This window comes from Mesoplodon mirus (genome assembly GCF_964341445.2).
Source record: "Mesoplodon mirus genome assembly, chromosome: 6".
Lineage (NCBI taxonomy): Eukaryota > Metazoa > Chordata > Mammalia > Artiodactyla > Ziphiidae > Mesoplodon > Mesoplodon mirus.
In genome coordinates, this window is record NC_138982.1 from 12,049,423 (window position 1) to 12,074,714 (window position 25,292).

At 37.7% G+C, this 25,292-nt stretch overlaps 1 protein-coding gene across 3 annotated transcripts in view; it reads right to left on the reverse strand.

Moving 5' to 3' along the window:
- PLOD2 (procollagen-lysine,2-oxoglutarate 5-dioxygenase 2) overlaps nt 1-25,292 on the reverse strand; it is a 107,728-nt gene that overhangs the window by 56,884 nt on the left and 25,552 nt on the right. For all 3 annotated transcript variants that reach the window (XM_082624197.1, XM_082624196.1, XM_082624195.1), the window contains exons 2-3: nt 8,563-8,654; nt 5,322-5,458 (exon numbers count right to left, since the gene is read on the reverse strand). In XM_082624197.1, the coding sequence (XP_082480323.1) occupies nt 5,322-5,458; nt 8,563-8,654 (229 nt within the window). The remainder of the gene's footprint in view (nt 1-5,321; nt 5,459-8,562; nt 8,655-25,292) is intronic.

Sequence of the window (25,292 nt, forward strand, 5' to 3'; positions counted from 1 at the left end):
CTGAAAACTCTGATGTGTTCTGGCTTTCCTTCATACTAATATAATGAAATGCTGTCCATCACTAACGACTAGGTTCTTTGTGTCTGCACACTTAAGCTGCCCTCACTGCCAAAAAGAAGTCCATCAGATAAATCTGCCATAGTTAGTTAAAATTTTAGCCATCACTCTTAAAAAGCTTTGCTTTTAGAAAATTTTCACTCTGCCTTCTGTATAAACTATGTAAGACAATACAAAATGTAGGCATATTGGGAATGTAACCTAAATTATGAGAGGTATAAAATGTTTATTTCATAGAATAAAAGAAGATAGGATCTGGTCCCCTGTAGAATACATATAAATTATACTTCTTAATAACAACAAAATCATAAAAATATTTTCACAAACAATTAGCAAAATGATCAAATAAAACATAATCTTTCAAAATTTTCCAAAGGCAAATGATTCTAAAGAGATTATGCCAACATTCAAGTTTTTTTTGAAGACACACATTTTTCTTCTAAATTAGATTGGTTCAGTTTTGTTTGCAGAATTAGTATAATACGAGAATTCCTTGAGGATGGGATTTTTGTCGATCTCTTTTTCTATAGTGTTAAGTTCAATACCTGGTCAAAGCTTCTGCTCAAGACATGTATTCTGAATGCAAAGTGAAAAATATGCTCACTGATGTCACTTCTAATATTTAATTAGAAGTTAAAAGAAACAAACATTGGTTGACATGGGAAAGATCAAAAGAAGCAGCAGCAGCATTTTCATTGTTTCTAATCAAAAATCAATTTTTAACATAATTTCTATCTTTGAGATTTAGAAAATGTGGATGCTTTCCTGCCTTTAAGTCACTTTATTTCTCCAAATGAATGAAGAAAAAATCTTTAAAAATAGTCTCAAAACATCCACCATATTTCTGCCTCTTGCAAGATGTTTCTCCGTCTTTTAATGCAATATACTGTTACCTAGTATTTATTGATTCCTTGCTATTTACCCTGACAATATGTAAATCAGGAACAGCTCTAAGTTTCACTGCCTGAAGCATGAAAACAATTACAGTTCAACATGAAAAGTGAGCAAAAGCTAGCAATATACAATCAAAGTAAGATGAGGCATATACACTAACAGCAAAGATTTCTGTAACTAAGACCATCCCTCAATTTTCAACCAGAGTTTGCTGGATCAATCTCCCAGAACAGAGCCACCTAGAAAACTACTATAATATCAGCTTTACTTTATATTCATTTTAATTCAATATCAACTTTATTTTTATATTGTGACATTGACTACCATTCTAGTTTTTTTTTAATTCAGTCTACCTTACTGCTATCTTTAGTTAGCAAGAGCCTATAAACTGCAAAGTCAATTCCTTATCTTACCTCAAAGTCATAGAGCTAGTCAGCTTTAAACAAGTACTTTAATGAACTGGGGAGTTGCTATATAGCAAAATCCTTGGGTAGGTATTTTCAGAGAGGAAATACTCCTTTTGGTGAGGCCAAGAACCACCACCAAATACGTCTTTCAATTATTTCATATATTGAGAGTCTTTCAAAACAAAGCACATCTGTATTCTGTTTAATGGTGCTACATTCAGTGCCGCCAAAAAAATATAAATTTCTGCTCCGTCCAAATTCAAACTCAAATAATTACACCAACTGTATTTCTAACTACTTTTATTCTAAAGAATTTTCTTTAGCCTAAAAGAAAACAAATAAAACAAATGACCAAAGTTTTTATTATTTATCTGATACTCAAAAGTATTCTACAACATACTTACTTCAAGGTCTGGACTCTGCTGGTTTATGTTTTACTGTACCCAGCACAGAACAAGTTTGTGGGAATATTCAGTATGTATCGAATTTACTCACAATAATTAAACACCTTTTGTTACATATTGGCCTACGTATTATCCTTAAAAAAAAAAAAAAAAAAAAAAACAGAAAGCTGCCCACTATGTAATAATAATTAGGTCTGACTATATGTCTTCAATGTGACTAGACTAAAAGAAATACATGTTTTACTAGGTAATTCTAAAAGTAATGCAAAGTACCTTATTATAAATTCAAAATGTTCAGCTACCTTGACCAAGGTGAATTATAAAATCATTATAATTTTAATCCATAGGGAATCTTCAGCTATCATGTTACAATATTTGTCCCCAAAATCTTTATGAGCCTATTTCAAAAGAACTCATCACGCTTTGTCCATTAAAGTCATTAAATCCATTATATTTACTGGTGGTTGTTCTAATCAAAAGGAGAATGTCAATTTTACAAACTTTTTTAATTGCAATAAAACACACATGCACGCGCACGTGCACACACACACACACACCGCATTACGAAATAACTTGAAAAAATGTCTGTGGTACTTTCTCATATGGAGAGCTTCAGTTTTCATTTTGTTTTAAGTAGAACCCAAACCCTTGAAAAATATTTATTTTTATCTGAAATAAACATGATAAATCATAACTTACAAAGTATATTTATAAACACCCAGTCTCTAATTTTAAAGGTTCATCCAAAAGTCAGTTTAGAATACATATTCCCATGGAAACGATGTTATAAGATTGCTTCCAAATTAATTCACAAAAGCCTTTCTAAATGAGCACAAGGAATCACTGTGGGTTATTGGAAATGTTCTAAAATTGAATAGTGAAGATAACTGCATGACTCTGTAAATTTAATAAAAATTATTGAATTTTTCACTTAAAATAAGTGTCACAGTATATAAATTCTACCTCAACAAAGCTGTTCTTTTTAAAAAAAAATACTATTTAAACTATTAAGTACATAAATCTTGGTATTTTTTTCATATAGTAGTAACCTATGCTTCCATAAAACTAATTAGTACAGTTAAACTGTCCTTTAAAAAAATCATATAAGAAGTAGGAATTTGTTTGATTTATTAAAATTACAATAAATTCTGAACTGTAGCCTTAACCACAGGTAAGCTTAATTAGGAGATTAGCAATACTGTTGCAAAATGGTTTTCCTATTTCAAATAATTTACAGTCTAATTCATTTCTCCTAGACCTTGGATTACCCACAATTTCTACTGTATTGATCACTTGTACACAGTACTTTTTTAAAAGGGTGTTGTTTAAAAAAAAAAAAAAAAAAAGAAGAGGAAAGAGCTCTAAAGTGGCACTAGTTGTCCATCCTTCTTTATCTTGGTTACTTATTCATTATCCCTTGGTTTCTCCAGGAGGACAGATATGGCAGGTGGGGATGACAGAGAAAATGTTAATGCTTCTTCCTAGACAAGGGCTTGGCTGAGTTGGGCCTGCATGTTTTCAGTTAGCTGGCTGTTCTTACAGAGGGAGTTGTCAAGAAATTTAATCTTTGGTTCACTGATAAATCCCAAATACTAACAGTGCCTGGCACACACTGGACCTTCCATTAAAATTTTATTGTTGTCTTTTCTGTCACACTGGATCTTAGAGTATCATCTAAATAAAAAATGCAACCTCAAGCAGTCTTCAGATATCTCACAGTGTCCCTTTTCTTTTTTTTTTTTTTTTGCGGTACGCGGGCCTCTCACTGTTGTGGCCTCTCCTGTTGCGGAGCACAGGCTCAGCGGCCATGGCTCACGGGCCTAGCCGCTCTGTGGCATGTGGGATCTTCCCGGACCGGGGCACGAACCTGTGTCCCCTGCATCGGCAGGCGGACTCTCAACCACTGTGCCACCAGGGAAGCCCCCCTTTTCTTATTAGAAACAAATTGGCCCCTTATTAAACCAGTTTTTCCAAGCCTAAATCTTAGGTGGGGGATAGCGGGGAGGGGCAGTCTGATAGGAGAGTAAAGGGAGAGGAAAACGAGTTCTTCCTAAAATGCAGAAAGAGGTTTGGGAATCCAAAACTATTACTGGCTCATATGTGGTAACTTCTACAAGGAGAATTTGCCTCAAAGTCAAAGTCAAAACATAGGTGTGGCAAGTTCAAGCTGACCAAAATGGTTGTTTAAAATCCATGGTAATTTTAACCCAAACATACTCAATATTTAATCTAAACCGTTTATTATCAACTCCCTGCTCTTTTTTCTAAGGGTAAAAAAATATATAATAATAGATTCTGTAGAAAAATTCTCAGTACACAAGCTAACACCATCTATACCACATCTCATGTTGCAAGAATAAATAACTATAAGCAGAACTTTTTTTTTCCCAGGAGACAGTAGAGAAATTCTCAAGATGCAAGTATATGGACCCTTTCAAAACCTGTAAGTGTTGATGGCACCAGGACTTCGGTATGTCCATTTCATTTCAAAATTTCTGCCTTTATTTAACATTTGCATAAAAGCATTGTTCTTATTTTCATCTGTAATAATCTGTGGTTTTGGATTTTCAAATTGAGGGACAGATATAAAATAACTTTCCTAAGTTAAAGAGCAAAATGCAAAGGGATTTAAAATGATGACCAATGACCAAAAAATAAAAATAAAAAGGAATGTAGGGGGACTTCCCTGGAGGTCCAGTGGTTAAGACTCCACGCTTCCAATGCAGGGGACGTGGGTTCAATCCCTGGTCAGGCAAATAAGATCTCACACTCCGCATGGCCAAAAAAAAAAGTTTTTAAAAAAAAAGAATGTAGAGAAAACGGAAGAAAGAAGATGGCAACCAATAATGGTTCATGACAACTTGACATTATTAAAAACATGTGAGAAGAAGATGGAAACACAGTGAACACTCCAAATTTAGTAGACGAAAAGATATTTACAGATGAGAACGGTTTTTCTTTATTATTAAACATAGGCTTTTTTTGTGTGTGTGGTATGCGGGCCTCTCACTGTTGTGGCCTCTCCCGCTGCGGAGCTCAGGTTCCAGACGCGCCCGCTCAGCGGCCATGGCTCACGGGCCCAGCCGCTCCACGGCATGTGGGATCCTCCCAGACCGGGGCACGAACCCGTGTCCCCTGCATCGGCAGGCGGACTCTCAACCACTGCGCCACCAGGGAAGCCCAAACATAGGCTTTTTTATTTCTCACTTATAACTTACATGTATTTTCTCCCAGACAACCAGAATCCATTGAGTTGCTCTCTCAATAGAAAAAGTCAATATGATCTTTATTCCATCTCAAGTGAGGATTAAAACATGAATTTCACAAAAATTTTAGCTCATGCCCTGTTTTTCCATTGGTGTTTATGGTAACTCATCAAATTTGATCATATTATGTAACTACGTCAGACCACGGTTTTATAATTGTGAGTAAAATCTCCTTTTTAAAACAATGATCCCATGTGAGTAAAATAATTTAATATATAAGCTACGAATATGAATTTCAGCTCTTTTAAAATAATTTAATACAGACTTAGAAAGCCACAGGTTCTTTCTCTTACCATTCAGTAAACAAGACAACCAGATCCTCTTGACTGGCATAATGTTCCATGACTTCTTTCATCAATCTCACTTTTTGGCCCCCTCCAATAGTATTAATTCCATCACCACCTCTCCACTCCTTTCCTTGACCAAGGACCTATAAATGAAATCAACATTTCATCCCTGGGCAAAACTCAGATCATGATAGTATTATAAAAACTGGAAGTCACCAGCAACTTGTACAGTATAACACAGTATCACTCTTTAAATGTTACATTAAATCATGATGCTAAACAGAAAAAAATGTGATGCCTAGGTTAGGTCATAATTCTTCAATATTATTTACCCTGTAGATGCCATTCCTAATTCTACCATTTCAAAAGTGGAGTCTAATCCAAGGAAGCTGGGGGTTGGTGGGGGAAGCCCCAGAAAGTATTTCTCACATCCTATTTCTCTCTATTCAGACTGAAATGAAAAAGAAAATGAAGAAATTTTCTGTAACACTTTTCAATCTGGCTGGAAATCTGTCTGATGAACGTTGGGAGCCCTGGAAGCTCAGTGATTCCTGGCTGGTGCCCTTAAGCGATTTTCCTGCTGAAACCAAATGGGTTGTCCAGGGAAACACAGAGGGCATCAAGTCAAACGTCACCTTCTTTACCTTAAAAATCTTAAGTTTAGGTTACCCTCAAAAGTTTAATAATTTATCAATACAAGAAATCGCCTAAGCACAATTACTCAGAGCTAAGCCTGCAGGCATTCTCTGCTTAGCCTCAGCAGCTGCCACCTGAATCATATGCCTGCTGACTCACCTGGCTGGGAGGGAGCAGAAAGCAGGTCTATGCCCCCTTCCACCACACACACACACACACACACACACGCCTTGTACCTTAGTTTCACTAAAACAAAGTCTGAAGTTCCCAAAATAAGGATCTACTAAAAGATGTGTGAAATTCAGGGGGAATGAAATTAAGAATAAATACAAAAGAAAAAGATCAAATTAATTTAGAAAATAATTATTATTAGTTCCATATTTACTTAACATTGAGCCAAATACAAGAGCTCGTGGGGTTCCCAGCCTCAAATCTCTAGTGAGCACTTCATCACTACTTATACTGAAGGGATAAATGTTAAACTGTGGCGGGCATCTGGATTCATACCGGGGCGAGTCTAATAGAATTATTTGGTTTTGCCCTAAGTGACCTCCTCTGGCCCTAAGATTTGTTACACTTCTGTTTTACAACCCTTCTGGACTTCTCCAATATTGCAGCCATACCGGGCCTAAGTGCATCTAAGCGCCTACTCTGTGCAGCAGTGTGTTGATTAAGCTCTAGTCTCTGTTTTCTTTCCACAGCATCCGTGTGTCAAACTTTGGTATGCATCAGAATCACGTGGAGGGTTCGTTAAAACACAGACTGCTGGTCCCTTCTCCCAGAGTATGCGATTCAGTAAGTGAGGTTGCGCCTAAGAATCCTCATTCCTATTTCCCAGATGATGCTGATGCTGGTGGGTCTGGGTCCACACTTTGAGAACCACTTCATTTCACAATGGAAAGACAGCAGGAGGATCAAAAACTCCAGAGGGCTTCCCTGGTGGCGCAGTGGTTGAGAGTCCGCCTGCCGATGCGGGGGACACGGGTTTGTGCCCCGGTCCGGGAAGATCCCACATGCCGCGGAGCGGCTGGGCCCGTGAGCCATGGCCACTGAGCCTGCGCGTCCGGAGCCTGTGCTCCGCAACGGGTGAGGCCACAACAGTGAGAGGCCCGCGTACCACAAAAAAAAAAAAAAAAAAAAACAACTCCAGAGTCAGTCAAACGGGGCTGAGGTCCAACATTTGACGCCTTACAGATGCGTACCCTGGAGCAAGTTTTCCTCACTAATAAGTAAAGTAATACCTACCTTACATGGTTTATACAACGAATCAACAGCATACTATATATGAAGGTCCTAACACAGTGCCTCACATGTAAAATATATTCCACACTCTCCCCTTGAGATGCCCCTCATTGGATTTCAGCATTATTTTACCCTGATTTTTCTTTCATACTGCCCCCATCAATGCATACTACAATATTTCCCTTCTAACAAACTTCTCTAACGTATTCCTCATTTATCCTACATTAAACATCTACATCTCTTTTCTAGCAAAGTTAGCCTCTTTAATAGTTATTCTGTATTAACATCTGTACCTAGTCTTCCAGTGGCTACGTAGCAAATATTACCTTTTTTGTGCATTACATTCTGAAGTAGCTCAGTTTTTCCCTAGGCAAAAAAGCAATTTTTCTCTCCCTTTTTTTTTGGTTTTGCTGTTTTGTTTTGTAAATGAACTAAGTTTATTTGTTTTCCTACCTGGGATATTTCCCTATTCTCCTCTGCATGTGGAAAAGACCTGGATGACATAGCCTAATTTCTATTAGAATATAAATAAGGTTTTTTTGTTGTTTTTTTTTAAAGGCAGGCCTTTCACATCTCAGTTTACTAGTCCAACCAAATACCCCAGCTTTCCTCTGATCATTTATCGGTGAGCTATTTCCCTGGAGATAAGCCTTCTAAAACCCTTTTATACTTTTATAATGTTACTAAATTCCTCTGAAACAAACAAATAAAAAAACAGGAAAAGCACCTCTCAATACTGGAACAGAAAAGGTATCTCCTTCACAGTAATGTTTCCAGTTCTCAGGGTAGACAAACTCATTACAGAGAAAAATTCTTCAAAGTAAGTTAAAAAAAATTACTGTCAAATCTTAGTTATGTCGTACCTGTACGACATACCCCCCTGAAGAAATATAAATATAAATATATTTTTCTGTTGTTTTATAGAACATGTTTACACAAAGCACTAGCAAATATTAAGAAACTATTGTCTGAGTGGCAGAGTATTAATAAGGCCAAAACGTATCTTTAAAACAATCAAGTAGGGCTTCCCTGGTGGCGCAGTGGTTGAGAGTCCGCCTGCCGATGCAGGGGACACGGGTTCGTGCCCCGGTCCGGGAGGATCCCATATGCCGCGGAGCGGCTGGGCCCGTGAGCCATGGCCGCTGAGCCTGCACGTCCGGAGCCTGTGCTCCGCAGCGGGAGAGGCCACAACAGTGAGAGGCCTGCGTACCGCAAAAAAAAAAAAAAAAAAATCAAGTATAGGTAAACTGACATTTCATCATCCTTCCAGGGATTGCAGATCATATTGTGGTTGTTATTGTTGTTGTTATGAAAACTGTACTTCAGGCACAAATTCTAACATCTCCATGAATTAAAAGATATACCATACCTTCACAGTATAATTGAAGTATTTGGCTGACTGCATAAATCGATGGAATCCATCACTTTCTTTTGTTGCTACAGTTATGACTAATAATTTATCTGCAAAGACAGAGGGAATAACATAAGACAGTTTACCAAGAGGCTAACTCCTCACACTTTACAGATCACTGCAGTGATTAGAGACCTCATTAAACCTATGGGAATGTTCTGGTTTATTCATCTACATGAGGCTAAACAAAGAGCTGTTGAAAAACTAGGCAATTAAAATTGGTTATATTACTGCCAAACAACAGACTGCTAAATAATGAATTATTTTAATGGTAAAAAAGTGCATTTATTTTTAAGGTAAAGCATGCCCTCAACAGAGGATTTCAACACTAAGAGAAACACTTCCATAAAATGCACACAGTTTTTATCTGTAAAGACAAACTCTCCTGTTATCTAATCAACAAGGTTCACTGTCACCTATAAATCGTCACTGATTTATAACACACATCAGTGAGTCCAGAAGCACATTATATTCCTCAAAGCACATGTACAAAAAAAAGAGATCCAATCGTGAGACTGATCCGAATGTTTTAAAATAAATTATGATGAATTGGGAACAAATATTTAGAAAGAGAATCTTAATTTTTTCCTCCTATCAATGAATTTTTGTATATGGGAAGTCTATAAAATCCACATTTACACCACCTTCAGTGCTTTGTTTTTTCTTTAAAAAATAAAAGGAACTAAAATCAGCACTGCCCTGGTACATACAGCTTTGAGTCACCATTTTATAATCAATTATTGTTTTCAATCTAACAAAACACCTCTTCTTAGCAGAAGTAGATAGATTTAAGGAGTCATTTCAAAATACCTATAGAAACTATTAAGGAAAATGCTTATCAGGAAAAGACATGTTGGAAAAATGCATAAAAGAAACAAGTGCATCAGAAAATGCCAACGGTTAGCAGCCAGGGCATTTTTTTTTAACCTTAGGATATAGGAGGACCAAAGGACTAAGAAAACAAAATTAACATCTTTTTAACATTCTAGGCACTGAGTTATATCATTTGACTCTCACTTGATTGTTATCAATAAGAAAAAAGTCAGACAGTGTTAAGTATCCCTTAAATAGTAGACAATCATTGAAAATGAAATATATAGCATTAATGTATTATAGGAATCAATTAAAAACAATTTCATATGACCCAAGGTAATCATCAAATTTTGAAAATACTTTAAACAAAATATACTAGTGTAGGACACATAAAGAAAGAAATTCAAACAAGTCAACCAAAAAAAAGGAAAACATTTTCATGAAAATAAATATTAACATTCTTAGATATTTTTCTAGAAATATGTATTTCTCACATAACTTTCACCATTATGAGAAATAGATATTTAAGGAAAAATAAAAGTCATTTTCACTAAAGCTGTCAGGGCTGAAGCAAATATATTTTAAGAGTACTTTTTCAATTAACTATTCTTTAAAAAACAAAATTTCATTTGTAAAGTTTCAAACAGGGCTTAACAATTAAGAAACTTGACCTATTTATCATTTCCAATAAATTTTGAAATAGGCAATACAAGATTTTATTTCATAAGAGTAAAAGGCACACTTTTTAAGTCTCTTTTCTGCATAATAAAATGACTAAAGATAGCTTTCTTTCTTAACTTTTTCTACACAAAAAAAGTTTATAGATTTTGCCTGGATGGATTTTTATACTTATAATTTCCAGTACAAAATTAACAGCAAGGATTTCATCATCCTTAATAGGAAAAGTAATGGGAATATATGTATACATATAGCTGATTCACTTTGTTATACAGCACAAACTAACACAGCATTGTAAAGCAATTATACTCCAATAAAGATGTTAAAAAAAAAAAAAAAAAAGTAATGTTGGCCAGACCCTTGGGCAGACAGAAATGTTACGGAATCTAATGACTCAGAAGGCAAAACTAAAAATATGTAGTCTGTGTCTGGCAAGCCTATGCCAAATAAGGACTCCTGTTGCTTCAGTACTGTTGTTAATTACAAAAAAGCAAAACCAAGTAATAAATAAGTAATTCTGTCAAAGGCAGGCCTGTTCAATAACATTACGCAAAAACTTTTGTTTCTTCTTACCTGCTATTCACTATCGTGACTGTGATGAGAAATAAATCTTACTCAACTGGGGGAAGTAAAAGAAGAAAGTGCCGACATGCACCACTAATAAGTTCTTGCCAACCAGTTCAACAGTCCAACTTGTTCACCCTCTACGAAGTATGCGTGTCAAAAAATTTAACCTACATTTGACACATACTTTAGATTCCACTAAAATTTATACCACAAATTTATCAGAAATATAAGGACAGAAGACAACTGATCTACAGAATCAATGGCAAAAGAGAAAAAAGGAAAGGGAAACTATTATAGTATATCACCAGAATTAAGAGACAATTCAACCAAACATACATCATGGCTTTTATTTGGGTCCTAATCTGAAAAGTCAACTGTAAAATGGTATTTATGAGAAAATTAGGAAAATCTGAACACTAACTTGTATTTGTCAATATTACGGAATTATTGTTAATTTTTTAGCATGCTAATGGCATTGGTATTTTTTAAAGGGTTCTTATAATTTAGAGACAAATAATACAGTATTTATTCAATGAAAGGAAATAGTGTTTGTGATTTGTTTTAAAATTATTAGGGATAGATGCGAGACAATGGAGGAGGAAGATAAAAAGTAAATAAGACTGCCCACGTATGCTATTAAAAGTGGGTTCCATTTATATATGTTTGGAAATCCCTACAATTAAAAAAAGAGAGAGTTCAACTTTATGCACAATCCCTAATCTTCCAATCAGAAAAATATTCAATATAAAACTCTTTTCAACAATCTGAATCATCTAAGTAAAAGGAAAAATAGAATAGACAGCAGAAATTTTCTAACCAGACATTATTATAATTTAAACAACTATAATTAGTACCTTACCCAATCCACCCACAACAACCAAAAGGATCAAGTGAGATGATTGAAGAAATGGGCTTGAATAATGGTTACCCATCAACCACTACCAAAACCAGTCTAAGATGGTGTCAAAGAAAAGATAAATGGAAGCCCAAATGTGACCAAACATAAACTCTAGAGCCACTGCCTGACTCTGTTAGAAAACAGTTAATACAGTTTGCATGAGCAAGAAACATGTAAATCATCTATAGAGTGTGGTCTATTACAACAACCATTTATCAAATGAAAATCACATCATAGCAAAAAAAAAAAAAAAAACCTTTTGTAATCATATTTACAAAGTCCCTCAAAATACCTAGCACCACAGAAAGGTTTAATAAATATTTGTTAAGTGGCTTAATATTTAGCCTTCTACGAAAATTTAGATGAATAACAGAATTTCTCCAAAAATCTAAATCTTTTTTATTTAGAAAGGCAAAAAAAAAAACAAAAAACACCCCACTATGTTCTTTCTTACTAATGAAATTACAGCTCTGGGGAGGAAAAATGGCATTGTTAGTCTTTTTTTTTTTTTTTTTCTCCAAATAGTTGTTGATACAATACCAGAATTCATCAATTTTTAGAGCTGATATAATTTTTCTTTCCAAAAACAAATCATGGCTTTAAAACAGGAAGTTTTTTGGCTAATATATCCCATCTCCAAAATGCTAAAAATAAAAATTAAAAAAAAAAAAAAAAAAAAAAAAAAAAAAATCAGCCCATAAATCCAGCTGAAATTCATTGTCTTAATAACAGGCATCACATTCAGTAAATCAGCGCCAGCCCAGCTGCCTTTGATCTCACTCAGAGGGATTATTCTCCTACTTCCCAAGAAACTTTCCCTACACCCAGTCTTAATTTTACATTTGCAAAAATCAAGAAAAATAATTCTACCACAGAAGGAGCTCTGAGTATATACTTTACTCTGCAATAACTCATTTTATGAAAGACATGTCCTTCATCTGTAAGGATCAGTGGTGCTCAACTTTCTATTCAAGGAACGCATTTTCCTAGGAATGGTTAGCATAGGGGCCAGCAAACTTTCACTGTAAAAGGCCACATAGTAAATATTTTAGGCTTTGTGGTCTACATACAATCTCTGTCATGATTCTCCTTTTTTCTTTCTTCTTTAAAACTTTTTTAAAATTAAAAAAATAAAAATCCTTAGTTTTCTGGTTGGCTGTACAAAAACAGCCATGGGCCAGATTTGGCCTAAGGGTCATAGTTTGCCACTGTGGTTGGCCATAGGGATCTGACAACAAACTACTTGGGTTCCAATCTCAGACCTACCATTTATTACTTGTTTGAAATTGGTCAGTTACTTAAACTCTGTGTCTCATCTGTTTCTCATCTATGTGTGTAATAGCACCTGATAGGCTTGCTGTGAGAATTAATGAGTTAATATATGTAAAGTGGATGATACACTTAAGTCCATACATATGTCTAATGACCGTACCTTATTATTTCCACTCAACAGATAAATGTGTAAGGGAGTTGATGTGCAAATCTCAGCAAGTTATGCAACTCAATCTTTTTCTCTACCAGAGTTATTCATTCAAGAACCAAATATCTCTTCCAACTCTCAAGATTTTATGATGCTAGTACAGTACTGTCCCCTTACCCAAGGTTTCTGTTACCCACAGGGTCAATCATGGTCTGAAAATATTAAATGGAAAATTCCAAAAATAAATAACTTATAAGTTGTTTAAATTGCACACCATTCTGAGTAGCATGGTAAAATCAATTGCCATCCCATTCTGTACCGCCTGGGATGTGAATCATCCCTCTGTCCAGTGTATGCTGTCCATTAGTCATTTAGTAGCCATCTCAGTTATCAGATCCACTGTCACAGTATCACACTGCTTGTGTCCAAGTCACCCTTATTTTACTTAATAATGGCCCCAAAGCACAAGAGTAGTGATGCTGGTAATTCAAATAAGCCAAAGAAAGCTGTAAAGTGCTTCCTTTAAATGAAAAGGTGAATGCTCTTGATTTAATAAGGAAAAGGAAAGCATATGCTGAGGTTGCTAAGATCTATGCTAGGAACAAATCTATCTGTGAAACTGTGAAGAAAGAAAAAGAAATTCATGCTAGATTTGCTGTCTTGCCTCAAACTGTAAAAGTCATGGCCACAGTGCATGGTAAGTGCTTAATTAAGATAAAAAGGCATTAACTTTATACAATAAGATATTTTGAGAGAGACCACATTCATATAACTTGCATTACAGTATACTGTTATAACTGTCTATTTTATTATTAGTTATTGTTCATTTCTTACTGTGCCCGATCTATAAATTAAACTTTATCATAGATATGTATGTATAGGAAAAAACAGAGTATATATAGGATTTGGTATTATCCACAGTTTCAGGCATCCACTGGGGGTCTTGGAATTTATCTGCCGCAGATGAGGGGTGGAGGCAACTCTAATGCGGGAAAAAAATCTATGTAAAAAGAGTTCAATTTAAACTGTGCACTAAAATAATTTAGCAAGTAACTACAGATACACCGTCTCAAATCTTTCCATTTCTCTCCATCTCCAAGCAAGCTAACTCAAATTACAATCATCACTAGCCCACGTTTCCACAATACCCTCCTAAATCCCACTATACCCACTCCAATCATATCTCTACAAAGCAGACTTAATCTTTTCAAAAAAATTATATATCTAGTCATGTCACCCCATTGCTAAACATCCTTAAATGACTTTCCATTGCTACTAGCACAGCGGCCAAGCTACTTTACCTTAATGTGGTCCTTGACTACCTTTATCCTCTCTAATCTCACCCACTATCTCTCTGCCCTTTGCTCTCTCTGCTCCAACTGCACAGTTTTTCTTTTTTTTTTTTTCAGTTCTCCAACAATGCCTGCTCCCTCCCACCCTGAGGAGAAGAACCTATGCAAAACCTTTATCTAATGTCACCTCTGATCTCTTGATGCAGCCACTGCCTGTTCAATTCATTGAGATTCTTACACATATGCCATTTCCTTGGGGGAAACTTCCCTGACCTACTCAAGTATGTCAGTGCCCATTATACATTTTCACTGCATTCTCTACCTCTCTTCTGGAGCACTTATGACAAATTGTAATTACATATTAATTTGCATGATTATTATTCAAGAGTAAAGTCTGTTTCTCCAACTAGACTGTAAATTCCAGAAAGGCAGGATGTTTTTTGCTCAGCACTACACCTCCAGGACCTATCAAAGTGTTTAGCATATAGTAGATTCTTAATAAATATTTGTTAAATGAGTGGATTCAGGAACAAGGGATGTTATATTTTATCTGTGTGGGTGTATAAAATAATTTGTTTGGGCTTCCCTGGTGGTGCAGTGGTTGAGAGTCTGCCTGCCGATGCAGGGGACACGGGTTCATGCCCCGGTCTGGGAGGATCCCACATGCCACGGAGCGGCTGGGCCCGTGAGCCATGGCCGCTGAGGCTGCACGTCCGGAGCCTGTGCTCCACCACGGGAGAGGCCACAACAGAGAGAGGCCCGCGTACCGCAAAAAAAAAAAAAAAAATTTGTTCCCAACAAAATCCTTATGTACTTTGCATTATTACATCCAACTCATAGATGAAGAAAATAAGGCTAAATAGGTTAACTTAGCCAAAGTCACCCAACAAGTTACTAGCAAAGCTGGAAGAGGAACTTCGGGTATTCCTCAAAGTCCATTTCTTTCCAATGTTTCATGTGGCCTCACTTGGTGGTAAAGGTCAAGAGGCTAGAATCTGTTTAAAATTAAAATTAAAATCTGTTTAAATGTACAGAAAAGAGATAACATAGCAAGCCTAAGACTTCAATCTTAGTTTGCAGGATTGATCCTCAGCTGGCATCTGGAAAGCTGGATTTGGAGAGGATTGCCACCACTCCCAGATAAGAACAGCTCATTGTATCTGAACTGTACAAACAAGGTATTTATGCTGAACACCAGCTTTCCTTCTAGGAGTTCAGAATTCTGGTACAGGGGTTGCCTCTATGACTAGCCCCGAATAAAAACCTTAGCCACTGAGTCTCTAATGAGCTTTCCCAACAAATAACATTTCACACGTGTTGTCACAACTAGTTGCTGGAGGAATTCAGCTAATCCTCTGTGACTCCACTGAAAAAAGACTCTTGGAAGCTGTGTCTGGTTCCCCTGGACTTTGCCTATGTGCCTTTTCCCTTTGCTGACTTTGCCTGGTATTCTTTTCAATGTAAAAAGTCATAGCTATCAATATGACGATATGCTGAATCACCTGAGTCCTCCTACTGAATTGCTGAACCTGGAAATTGTCTTGGGGATAGCTGACCCATTATGCTTCTAGCTACAGGCAGCATTTCTTCATCTGAAAGAGACACTATGGGCCTAATTGAGTTTTACATTCTGGGCTCAGAGGCCAGGCTAGAGACATACAGGAAAGACTCCAAATAGACTCCATAAAGGAAATATTTGGTAGATAAGACAATCATACCCTGCTCCTCCACTGATTGAGAAGCATTTCATTTTAACAAAACATTACTCAAATACAAACTCAAAAATGAGCCAATGTGTGAACTGCTGACCAAAACAAACAAATAGACAAAAACACAACCTTAACGAGAGGTGACGATCCCACTGTAACCTGTGCAGTTCATGTACAAAAACTATCGGACGTTTGGCATGCTACATTAAGGAGAATTTTGACAAACATGGAGTTTGACCAGCATGGTTAGAGGTTTGGCAGTCATTTCACATATCGAATAATTGAGGAAGTGAGAATTCTTCTACCTGAAAAAAAAGATTCACCACCTCTCTACCTCACCATATTTGAAGAGAAAAAAAAAATGGATTTCCTCTATTTTATTTTCAAAGAGATAATTGGCTAGGGGAAGAATTAATGGAGAGGAGGCAAATTTTCTATCAATACTGTCTTACTCCGTTCAGGCTGCTATAACAAAATACCTCAGATGTGGTAGCTTATAAACAGCAGAAATTTATTCCTCCCAGTTCTGGAGGCCGGATGTCCAAGATCACAGCACCAGAATGAACACGTTCTGGTGAAGGCTCTTTTCCTGGCTCAGAGCCAGCACCTTCTCCCTGTGTCCTCACCCGGTGGAAGGGGCCAGGGACTCTGTGGGGTCTCTTTTATAAGAACACCGATCCTATTCATGAAGGCTCTGCCCTCATGACCTAAGTCTCTCCTATAGGCTCCACTTCATTGTCTTCAGATGTTAGGATTTCAACATATGAATTTTAGGGAGACACAAACATTCAGACCATTATAGTTACCAACCTGTTGACTAAAAAATATGGCTATTTTATGAAACACTTTCATCCATGGGAACTGTTATAGTGGGCAAATAAGAATAAGCTTTGGTCACTGGATATTAGCTTTAAGTAGACCTTCTAGTGAATATCCTTCTCACAAATGGGATCGAATATTTCATAGTATAAGCACCTTCATAATTTTGTCATGGTGAAAGGGGATGAGGTATCTTCGGAACCTCTTTTATAAGAGCACTAACCCAATTCATGATGACTCTACCCTCATGACTTAAGGATCTGCCAAAGACCCCACCTTCTAATAACATCACCTTTGTGGGTTAGGATTTCAATATACGAATTTTGGGCGGCCACAAACATTCAGGTCGTAGCAAATACAAAGTACAGTTAAAAGCACCCAGGATGAATGGACTGTCTTGGAAAAGCAGCATTTCCTATCTTTACAAGTATTAAAATAAATAGCACAGGACCATTTTCCAGAATTTATGACTTGGAGAGCACAACTGATCCCTTCAAAAGTTATGAGATGCATACCTTGAATGTAATTTTAATGTCAAAGGAAAAAGGATCTGCCCTCTTCACAGCCAGAGCTGACTCCAATCTGTTGAATTCCAAGGGTTCAAAGGTTGCAGCAGGACTTCCCTGGTGGCACAGTGGTTAAGAATCCACCTGTCAATGGAGGGGACACAGGTTCGAGCCCTGGTCCGGGAAGATCCCACATGCCGCGGAGCAACTAAGCCCGTGCGCCACAACTACTGAGCCTGCGCTCTAGAACCCGCGAGCCACAGCTACTGAGCCTGCGTGTCGCAACTACTGAAGCCCACGCATCTAGAACCCATGCTCCACAACAAGAGAAGCCACCGCAGTGAGAAGCCTGTGCACCACAACGAAGAGTAGCCCCCGCTCACGGCAACTAAAGAAAGCCCCTGTGCAGTGAAGACCCAATGCAGCCAAAATAAATAAATTAATTTAAAAAAGAAAAAGGTTGCAGCAACGTCCAAAATAGAAAGATGTACCAGTAATGAGAACTTCCTTTGAGTGGGATGACATAACCCATCTGCTGGCCAAATGCTTTGAGAGTATAACCCGCCTGCCAGAAATTTGGTCCCAAGGTTGTACGGTTTGTTCAAACAAATTATGGTGTTTGATTTACAATCTGATCTACTGCTCTTTATTCCATATTTTGCATAGGCACTAGAAGTATTTCCCAGACTCATCAACAAAGGACATCAGTAATAAAGTTAATTACCAGAACAGAGCTTCCCTGGTGGCGCAGTGGTTGAGAGTCCGCCTGCCGATGCAGGGGACACGGGTTCCTGCCCTGGTCCGGGAAGATCCCACATGCCGCAGAGCGGCTGGGCCCATGAGCCATGGCCACTGAGCCTGCGCGTCCGGAGCCTGTGCTCCGCAACGGGAGAGGCCACAACAGTGAGAGGCCCGCGTATCACAAAAAAAATTACCAGAACGAAACAGCAGGGGCTAAGATCATATACTCTTGCTAATTCACCTACAAATGGAAAAACACACACACACACACACACACACACACACACACACACACACACAAAAACAGTTGTCCTAGAGCAGAGAACATCCTGAGACGCACTTGTGGTCCATGTGAGACAAAGCTGCAAGGGCGAGGTGCCTGAGCCAAGATGACCTTTATTTCTTGATAATGGAAAACAAAAAAATCTTTTTAAAGAAGTCTGCTTAATCTAAAGGAATGAAAATAAGTCAATGTGGGACGCAAAATTAAAAGCAGACCTGACAAAGTGTGGAGGGGCTGAAAGGAAACAAATGAAAAGTCATAACTGTAATTCATCATCTTCAAGTACAAGGAAACATTTGCTTCTCCCACTCCACATTGCCATGAACACATTATAATTATATATATTATAAGAGGGCATTTTCCATTGTACCCAGGTAGCATAAAATGAGTACAATTAATCTGAGCAGCACCCCATCCCTCACCTGCCTTGAGAGTTTTATGGCATCTTTGCTGGCAGTTCAGAATCCTCCCCCACAACTTGCTAGTTCCCCACAATGTCCAACAAGTTGAAGTTGCCATATAAAAGATTACTATAAAACCAAATCAGCACATTAGACATTTCAGGGACATAAAATTAAATGTAGACGATGTGACATCTACAACTATAAATACCTTCTCCTATGGAATTACTACAAGACTCCAAAATAAAGCTTCATTATTCACTTTGTGTTATAAAATGTCATAAACTATCATCTTTATATGAGAAATGTCTTATTTTATTGGAGTATATCCCAGAAAATAAAAGAAATATTCTAGTATTCACTATGCCAAGTTAGAGATTAAAGCAATATATTTGTATATACACATGACTGCTTTTTCCTTCTCCAGCCACTTTTTGTAATTTAATTTTTGGACTGGGTGATAAAGTAGGAAGTGATATTCTTTCCCAGCCCTTTCTCCCAGACATATAGCTGACTTTCCCTCAGGAGATACCAATGCTGTTGTTCTTATGGATGCTTCAAGAGATGTCAAGGCATACAATGCCAAACACTTTATAATCTATACCCCATTTTGCTTCTTTTTCCTTTTTTCAATTTATTTACACTTAAAAAAAAACAGTTCAGTTTCTTCAACCCCTCAGCTCCCCAACTTCTGGCAATCACGAATCTGTTCTTTGTGTCCATGAACATATATACATATGTGTACATATATATCTGTGTGTATATATATGTATATATGTATGTGTATATATATATAGTGTGTGTATAAATATATATATGTTTTAAGATTCCACATGTGAGAGCAAACAGTATTTGTCCTTCTCTAACTTATTTCATTTAGCACAATGCCCTCAAGGTCCATCCATGTTGTCACAAATGGGAGGATTTCATTCTTTTCTATGGCTGAGTAATAATATTTCATTGTATATATGTACCACAATTTCTTTATCTGTTCATCTATCAATGGAAACTTAGGCTGCTTCAATATCTTAGCTATGGTAAATACTGCTGTGATGAACGTGATTGTGCACATAGCTTTTCGAATTAGTGTTTTCATTTTCTTCATATAAATAACCAGAAGTGGAATTGCTGGATCATATGACAGTTCTATTTTTAATTTTTTGAAGAACCTCTATAATGTCTTCTATAGTGGCTGAACCAAATTTACATTCCCACCAGTACTGCACAAGGGAAACTTTTCTCTTATTAGAGTCTTTATTTTAAAGTCTACATTGCCTGATATAAGTATAGCTGCTCCAGCTTTCTGTTGGTTTCCATTTACATGGAATATCTTTTTCTATCCCTTCACTTTCAGTCTGTGTGTTTCCTTACATCTAAATGAGCCTCTTGTAGGCAGCACATAGATGAGTCTTGGCCTTTTTTTAAATTCATTCAGGCACTTTATGTCTTTGAATTGGAGAACTTAATCCATTTAAAGTAATTATTCATAGGCATGTGCTTATTGCCATTTTGTTAATTGTTTTCTGGCTATTTTTGTAGTTAAATATTTTTTTGCATCTTTTAAAAAAATTTACATATCTTTGAGATATTTTCAAATGGAATCCAGCAGCACAGTATTCCATTGCATGGATGAACCATAACTTAATTACCACCATGCTAGTGGCAGATATTATTTCCAATCTAATACTGTACTAAAAAAAATTGCAATTGATAATGATGTACATAAGTAATTTCTTACATGTAAGATTGTATCTGTAGAATAAAATCAAAATAGAAATTCTGAGTCAAAAATTTCCTCCCATTCACTATCACTATTATCATTTGACTTTGTTTAAATTTCTTTTCCTACAATATTGTTTTTATCAGCCATTAACTCTTACATTCCTAGGTTTGTGTTATACTTAAGAAAGTCTTTCCACATGTTATAATTATAAAATAATTCTTCCATATTTTCTTCTAGTTTTTTATATTTTTTTTCATATTTATTTCATCATGTGGCTGAAGTGGAATAAATGAAATGCTGAACCTGTTGAGGCTTTCTCTCATTCCAAACAAGGAAGTCCTTGGGTCCCATTCTGAATTTTATAGATAGATACATAGATAGGTAGGTAGACAGATAGATAGATAGATTTTCTTTTCTAGATAGCTCTCTCATTTTATTTTATTTTATTTCACTTCATTTCATTTCAGTCCACTCAGCATGCAGGATCTTAGTTCCCCGACCAGGGATCAAACCCATGCTCCCTGCAGTGGAAGTGTGCAGTCCTAATCACTGGACAACCAGGAAATTCCCTCCATTCTGAATTATTAAAACTTATGTCAAGTTAACATACTAATGTTTTAAAGAGAAATAGTAATTATTTCAACTATGATTGCAAGGTGACCTATGATTTTTTAAAGACAGAAAAAAAACAAAAAAAAAGTCTCAAAATATACAAATGCTGAGAACACTAAAAGTAACAGGAACATAATACTGTCCCATAATTTGTTTTTTTTGTAAGTAAAACTGGCTTTATAACACTATTTTGATTGGATATAAAGTCCCACATAAAAGGTTCTCTACGTGCTCCCATCTGCCACACTGACAAAAACTCCCCTAAGATGGAATCATCTCTGACCCAATCAGCTCCCTGTTGTCTAAGTGTCTGATATTCCTCCCTTCTTATTTCTTCTTTCGGTTTTGAATAGGGACCTTCTTGAATTCTGAACCAGGTCATATGTGAAAAGACATACATGGATGATTCTCCCTGACAAGTCACTGTTGAACAAGTCTGTGGCTGATCAACCTCAGGACCTTGAGACAGCCAACCTCCCAGAATGGCCTCAGTCACATCAGTCATGGTTCATCAGAACCCCTGCACCACACTTCCAGACCTAGGTGAATTCCATAGGGTGGGGATGGTGTGGTGTGGGTAGGCATGCACCTCAGCATGGGGCTCAGAACGCTTGAAGGACAGCAGCAGCAGAAATCTACCCAACTGACCTTTCACCCTACCTCATGCAAGACAATATAAAGCCCTGAACGTGTTAACTTTTCTAAGTTCAGTGCCCATTATAATGTGTGTGTTAGGTCAGTTTTAACAGGAAGCCAAAGATCCTTCTGAACATGTGTTTATATTCTCCTGGTGCCTGAAGTACAGTTTAATTCAAGTTTGAAATTAGGGGGAAAAAATTCAAAAAGATTGGTATCATGTAGCAAACACAATTATATGATTAAAATAAGTCCTTAAAGAGCCAGTCATTTTAAGTGTTTGATTTCAATCCATTATCATTCAGGCAATAAAGAGATAGAAAGATGTATACTGGTATATTACCTGTGTTCAAGTAAAATATTTAATTTGATATGTAACACATAGTTGACACTTGTTTGTTGACTTTAATGGTTTCTGTGATAACCGCCCCACCCCCACCCCAGGCCTCTAAGCACCCCCCCTGAGGCCATTTAACCTCCATCCCAGAGTTCATACCAACCTCTTCTCAGTCCTCAGGTTCTTCCATGCCAAGCTCTTCTGCAGAGACAGGTTCCTTTCCTTAATAACTGGGTTGTCTGTCCTTCACTTTTCCCATCAGTGATCAGATACCTATCATGACATATTATTTCAATAGACGACTAGAATCTGGTTTTGTACCTTCTTCCTCAATTTTAGCTCCTGTCAAAATATTCCAGTCTCAGAGCTGGCACCCCAAACGCTTACCAGGAAAGGCCGTATGTGCTGCCTCAGACTTTGCATGGCTGACCATTCTCAAGATTGGCCCAGTGCTAATGCTCACAACTTCCATGTTCTCTGCTAACCTTCTACGGTCCAAAATTTACTCCACAAGAAGAAAATCTGAATCATGGACATAAGCATTCACTAACAGAGTTCCATTCCCCTGATTGTCCTTTATCCTGTAGACATGTTTCCCAGTTTCTTTTTCAGAGAAAAGTTTTTGTTTACTCATTCTTAGAACATTCTACCTCTGGCCCTCCTACACCCATTTTAGTTTCCTCCCATCTCTGGGGATTGCTGAACTTTGAAGATTCAACTGGTTCCTTAATTCAGACACTCCCAGTCTGGTCCATCATGCTGATGTCCTTCTCCAGCAGTTCTCAAACATCAGCTTGCATCAGAAATACACAAAGCCTTATTAAAACATGCATTTCTGGACCACACCCCCAGAACTTTTGATTTGTTATGTCTTAGGAGAGGTTCGGAAATAATTTCTGTGCACCAGGCATCAACACCAGGAGATGTTGATAATGCTGAACAAGGATCACATTCTAAGAACTACATCCTAGGTAGGCCAGTGAATATACACACTACAGTATCTCTAATTCTAGATAACAGCCCAATGAAGAGATTAAACAATGAAGAAAGAAATCAAAAGTAGTTGGGGGGGAGGGTGGTAGTGCCATAGAAGAAAAAAAATTTAGGGGGCCTCAAAGATGGGATAAGACTTAGCTAGTCAGAAATAAGGAGGAAATAATAGTGTTTTCAGTATCCAGAATGACAGGAAATGGTTAATTGCATTAGGAGTGAGAGAGACCAGCTGGCAGCAGAGATGCGGCAGACCAGGGAGGCCAAGGCCAAAGGCACCGAGCTCTGTAAGGGACAGGAATGCCACAGAAGGGTTTGAGCAGAGAATTAACATTGTTAAGGTGCCATAATTTCATTCACTCCTTCAAAAAATCTTTATTGTAGGCCTACTATATGCCAGACACTGTTCGGGAGTTTGGGGAATTCCAGAGGGGACACAAGAGACAAAAAATAAATCTTTGCCATCATGGAGTTTACATTCTAATGCGGGGGGACAAAAACCAAAACAAAAAATAACTTCATCTAACTTACACGGCTGAAGAGAAAGGAGGAAGGGGCATAGGGAGTCTTGAATTGTTGGCATCTGGGAGAGCATAATCAAGTTTCACGGAGAGGGTGATGTGAAGTGAAGGAAGGGAGTTAGCTCTGCAGGTATCTGAGGGGATGCTTTCCCGTAAGTGGAAAGAACGAATACAAAGAATCTGAATGAGCCAGTTTCAGGACTCACACGTGCTTGGGGGAGAGAGGGGAGTACACTACAGGCACCAGAATACAGAGGAGACTCAGCAAGGGAGAAAACGAGATGCGTCCAGAAATCGGAGTGACTAGATTGTGCGGGGCCTAGGAGGCCATTGCAAAGATTTTGGCTTCTACTCCAAATGCAATGGGAAGCTCTTAGAGGATTCTGAGTCAAAGGATGACTTTGTTGTTGTTCAAGTTCAAGTTGTTCAAGTACGAGTACTATTTACTGTTACAACTACCACTGTTGCTGCTGCTGATACTAATACTAATAATAGTGTCTACCACGTAGACACTATTAACTCTTCGAATCCATACACTACAGCTATTCCAATTTTATATTTAAATATGGTGCCCAAGATTAAACACACCATAAATGTCAGGACCTAGATAAGGACCCAGACAGCCTGGCTCCAGAGTCTATGCCCATAACTGCAATAAATACTGCATTCCAAAATCCGACTAAAGTTTAAACCTTACGAAACCTGAATAAAGTTTATTCATTCTGGTTGCTATGATGAAAGAGGTCAAGGGTAAAATTAGGAAGCCTGACTGGGAGAAAGTTTACAGCAATAATCTAGGCCATGGCACTTCCCTGGTGGCACAGTGCTTGAGACTCGGCACAGCCAATGCAAGGGGGCCAGGTCCCATCCCTGCTCGTGGAGCTGGATCCCGCATGCCTGCCGCAACTAAGAGTTCACGTGCCACAACTAAGAAGCCCGCATGCCAAAACTAAGAAGCCCACATGTCGCAAATAAGGAGCCCACTTGCTGCAACTGGGACCCGGCACAACCAAATAAATAATCTAGGCCACGGGGACATGCACCAAGGGGTAGCAGTAAAGAAGGTAAAAAGTGATCAGTCTGGGGCTTCCCTGGTGGTGCAGTGGTTGGGAGTCCGCCTGCCGATGCAGGGGATGCGGGTTCGTGCCCCGGTCCGGGAGGGTCCCGCATGCCGCGGAGCGGCTGGGCCCGTGAGCCATGGCCACTGGGTCTGCGCGTCCGGAGCCTGTGCTCCGCAACGGGAGAGGCCACAACAGTGAGAGGCCCGCGTACAGGAAAAAAAAAAAAAAAAAAAAAAGTGATCAGTCTGGATATGTTTTGATAGACTAAACAAGACTGACTGACATTAAATGTGGGATTTGAAAGAAAGGTGTGAAGGACTCCAGATTTATTTAAGAAGACTAACCTTAAAAGATTAGTCTGCTGCATGGGTAAAATGGTAAGAAAATGTTTAAATCAAAGGCGATTCCTGTGACCTTCAAGATGATACAAAAGCTAAATGCCACACTCCCTGTCCTGAAGGGGATACCGTCCTTATAACTTCTCTTTTGTTACTTGTTTGCTCCTGGAGCAGTTATGGACCCCAACTATCAACAACCTAAACATAAACTAAGTAGTTTATTTTAATACATAAAATAGGATCATGGCTGAGCTCACCCTAAAATGTAAAGGTTTTCTATACTTCATAATAGTTATAAATTTCGGTTTTCACTAGTTTTAGGCAGAAATCAAAATGCAGAGGT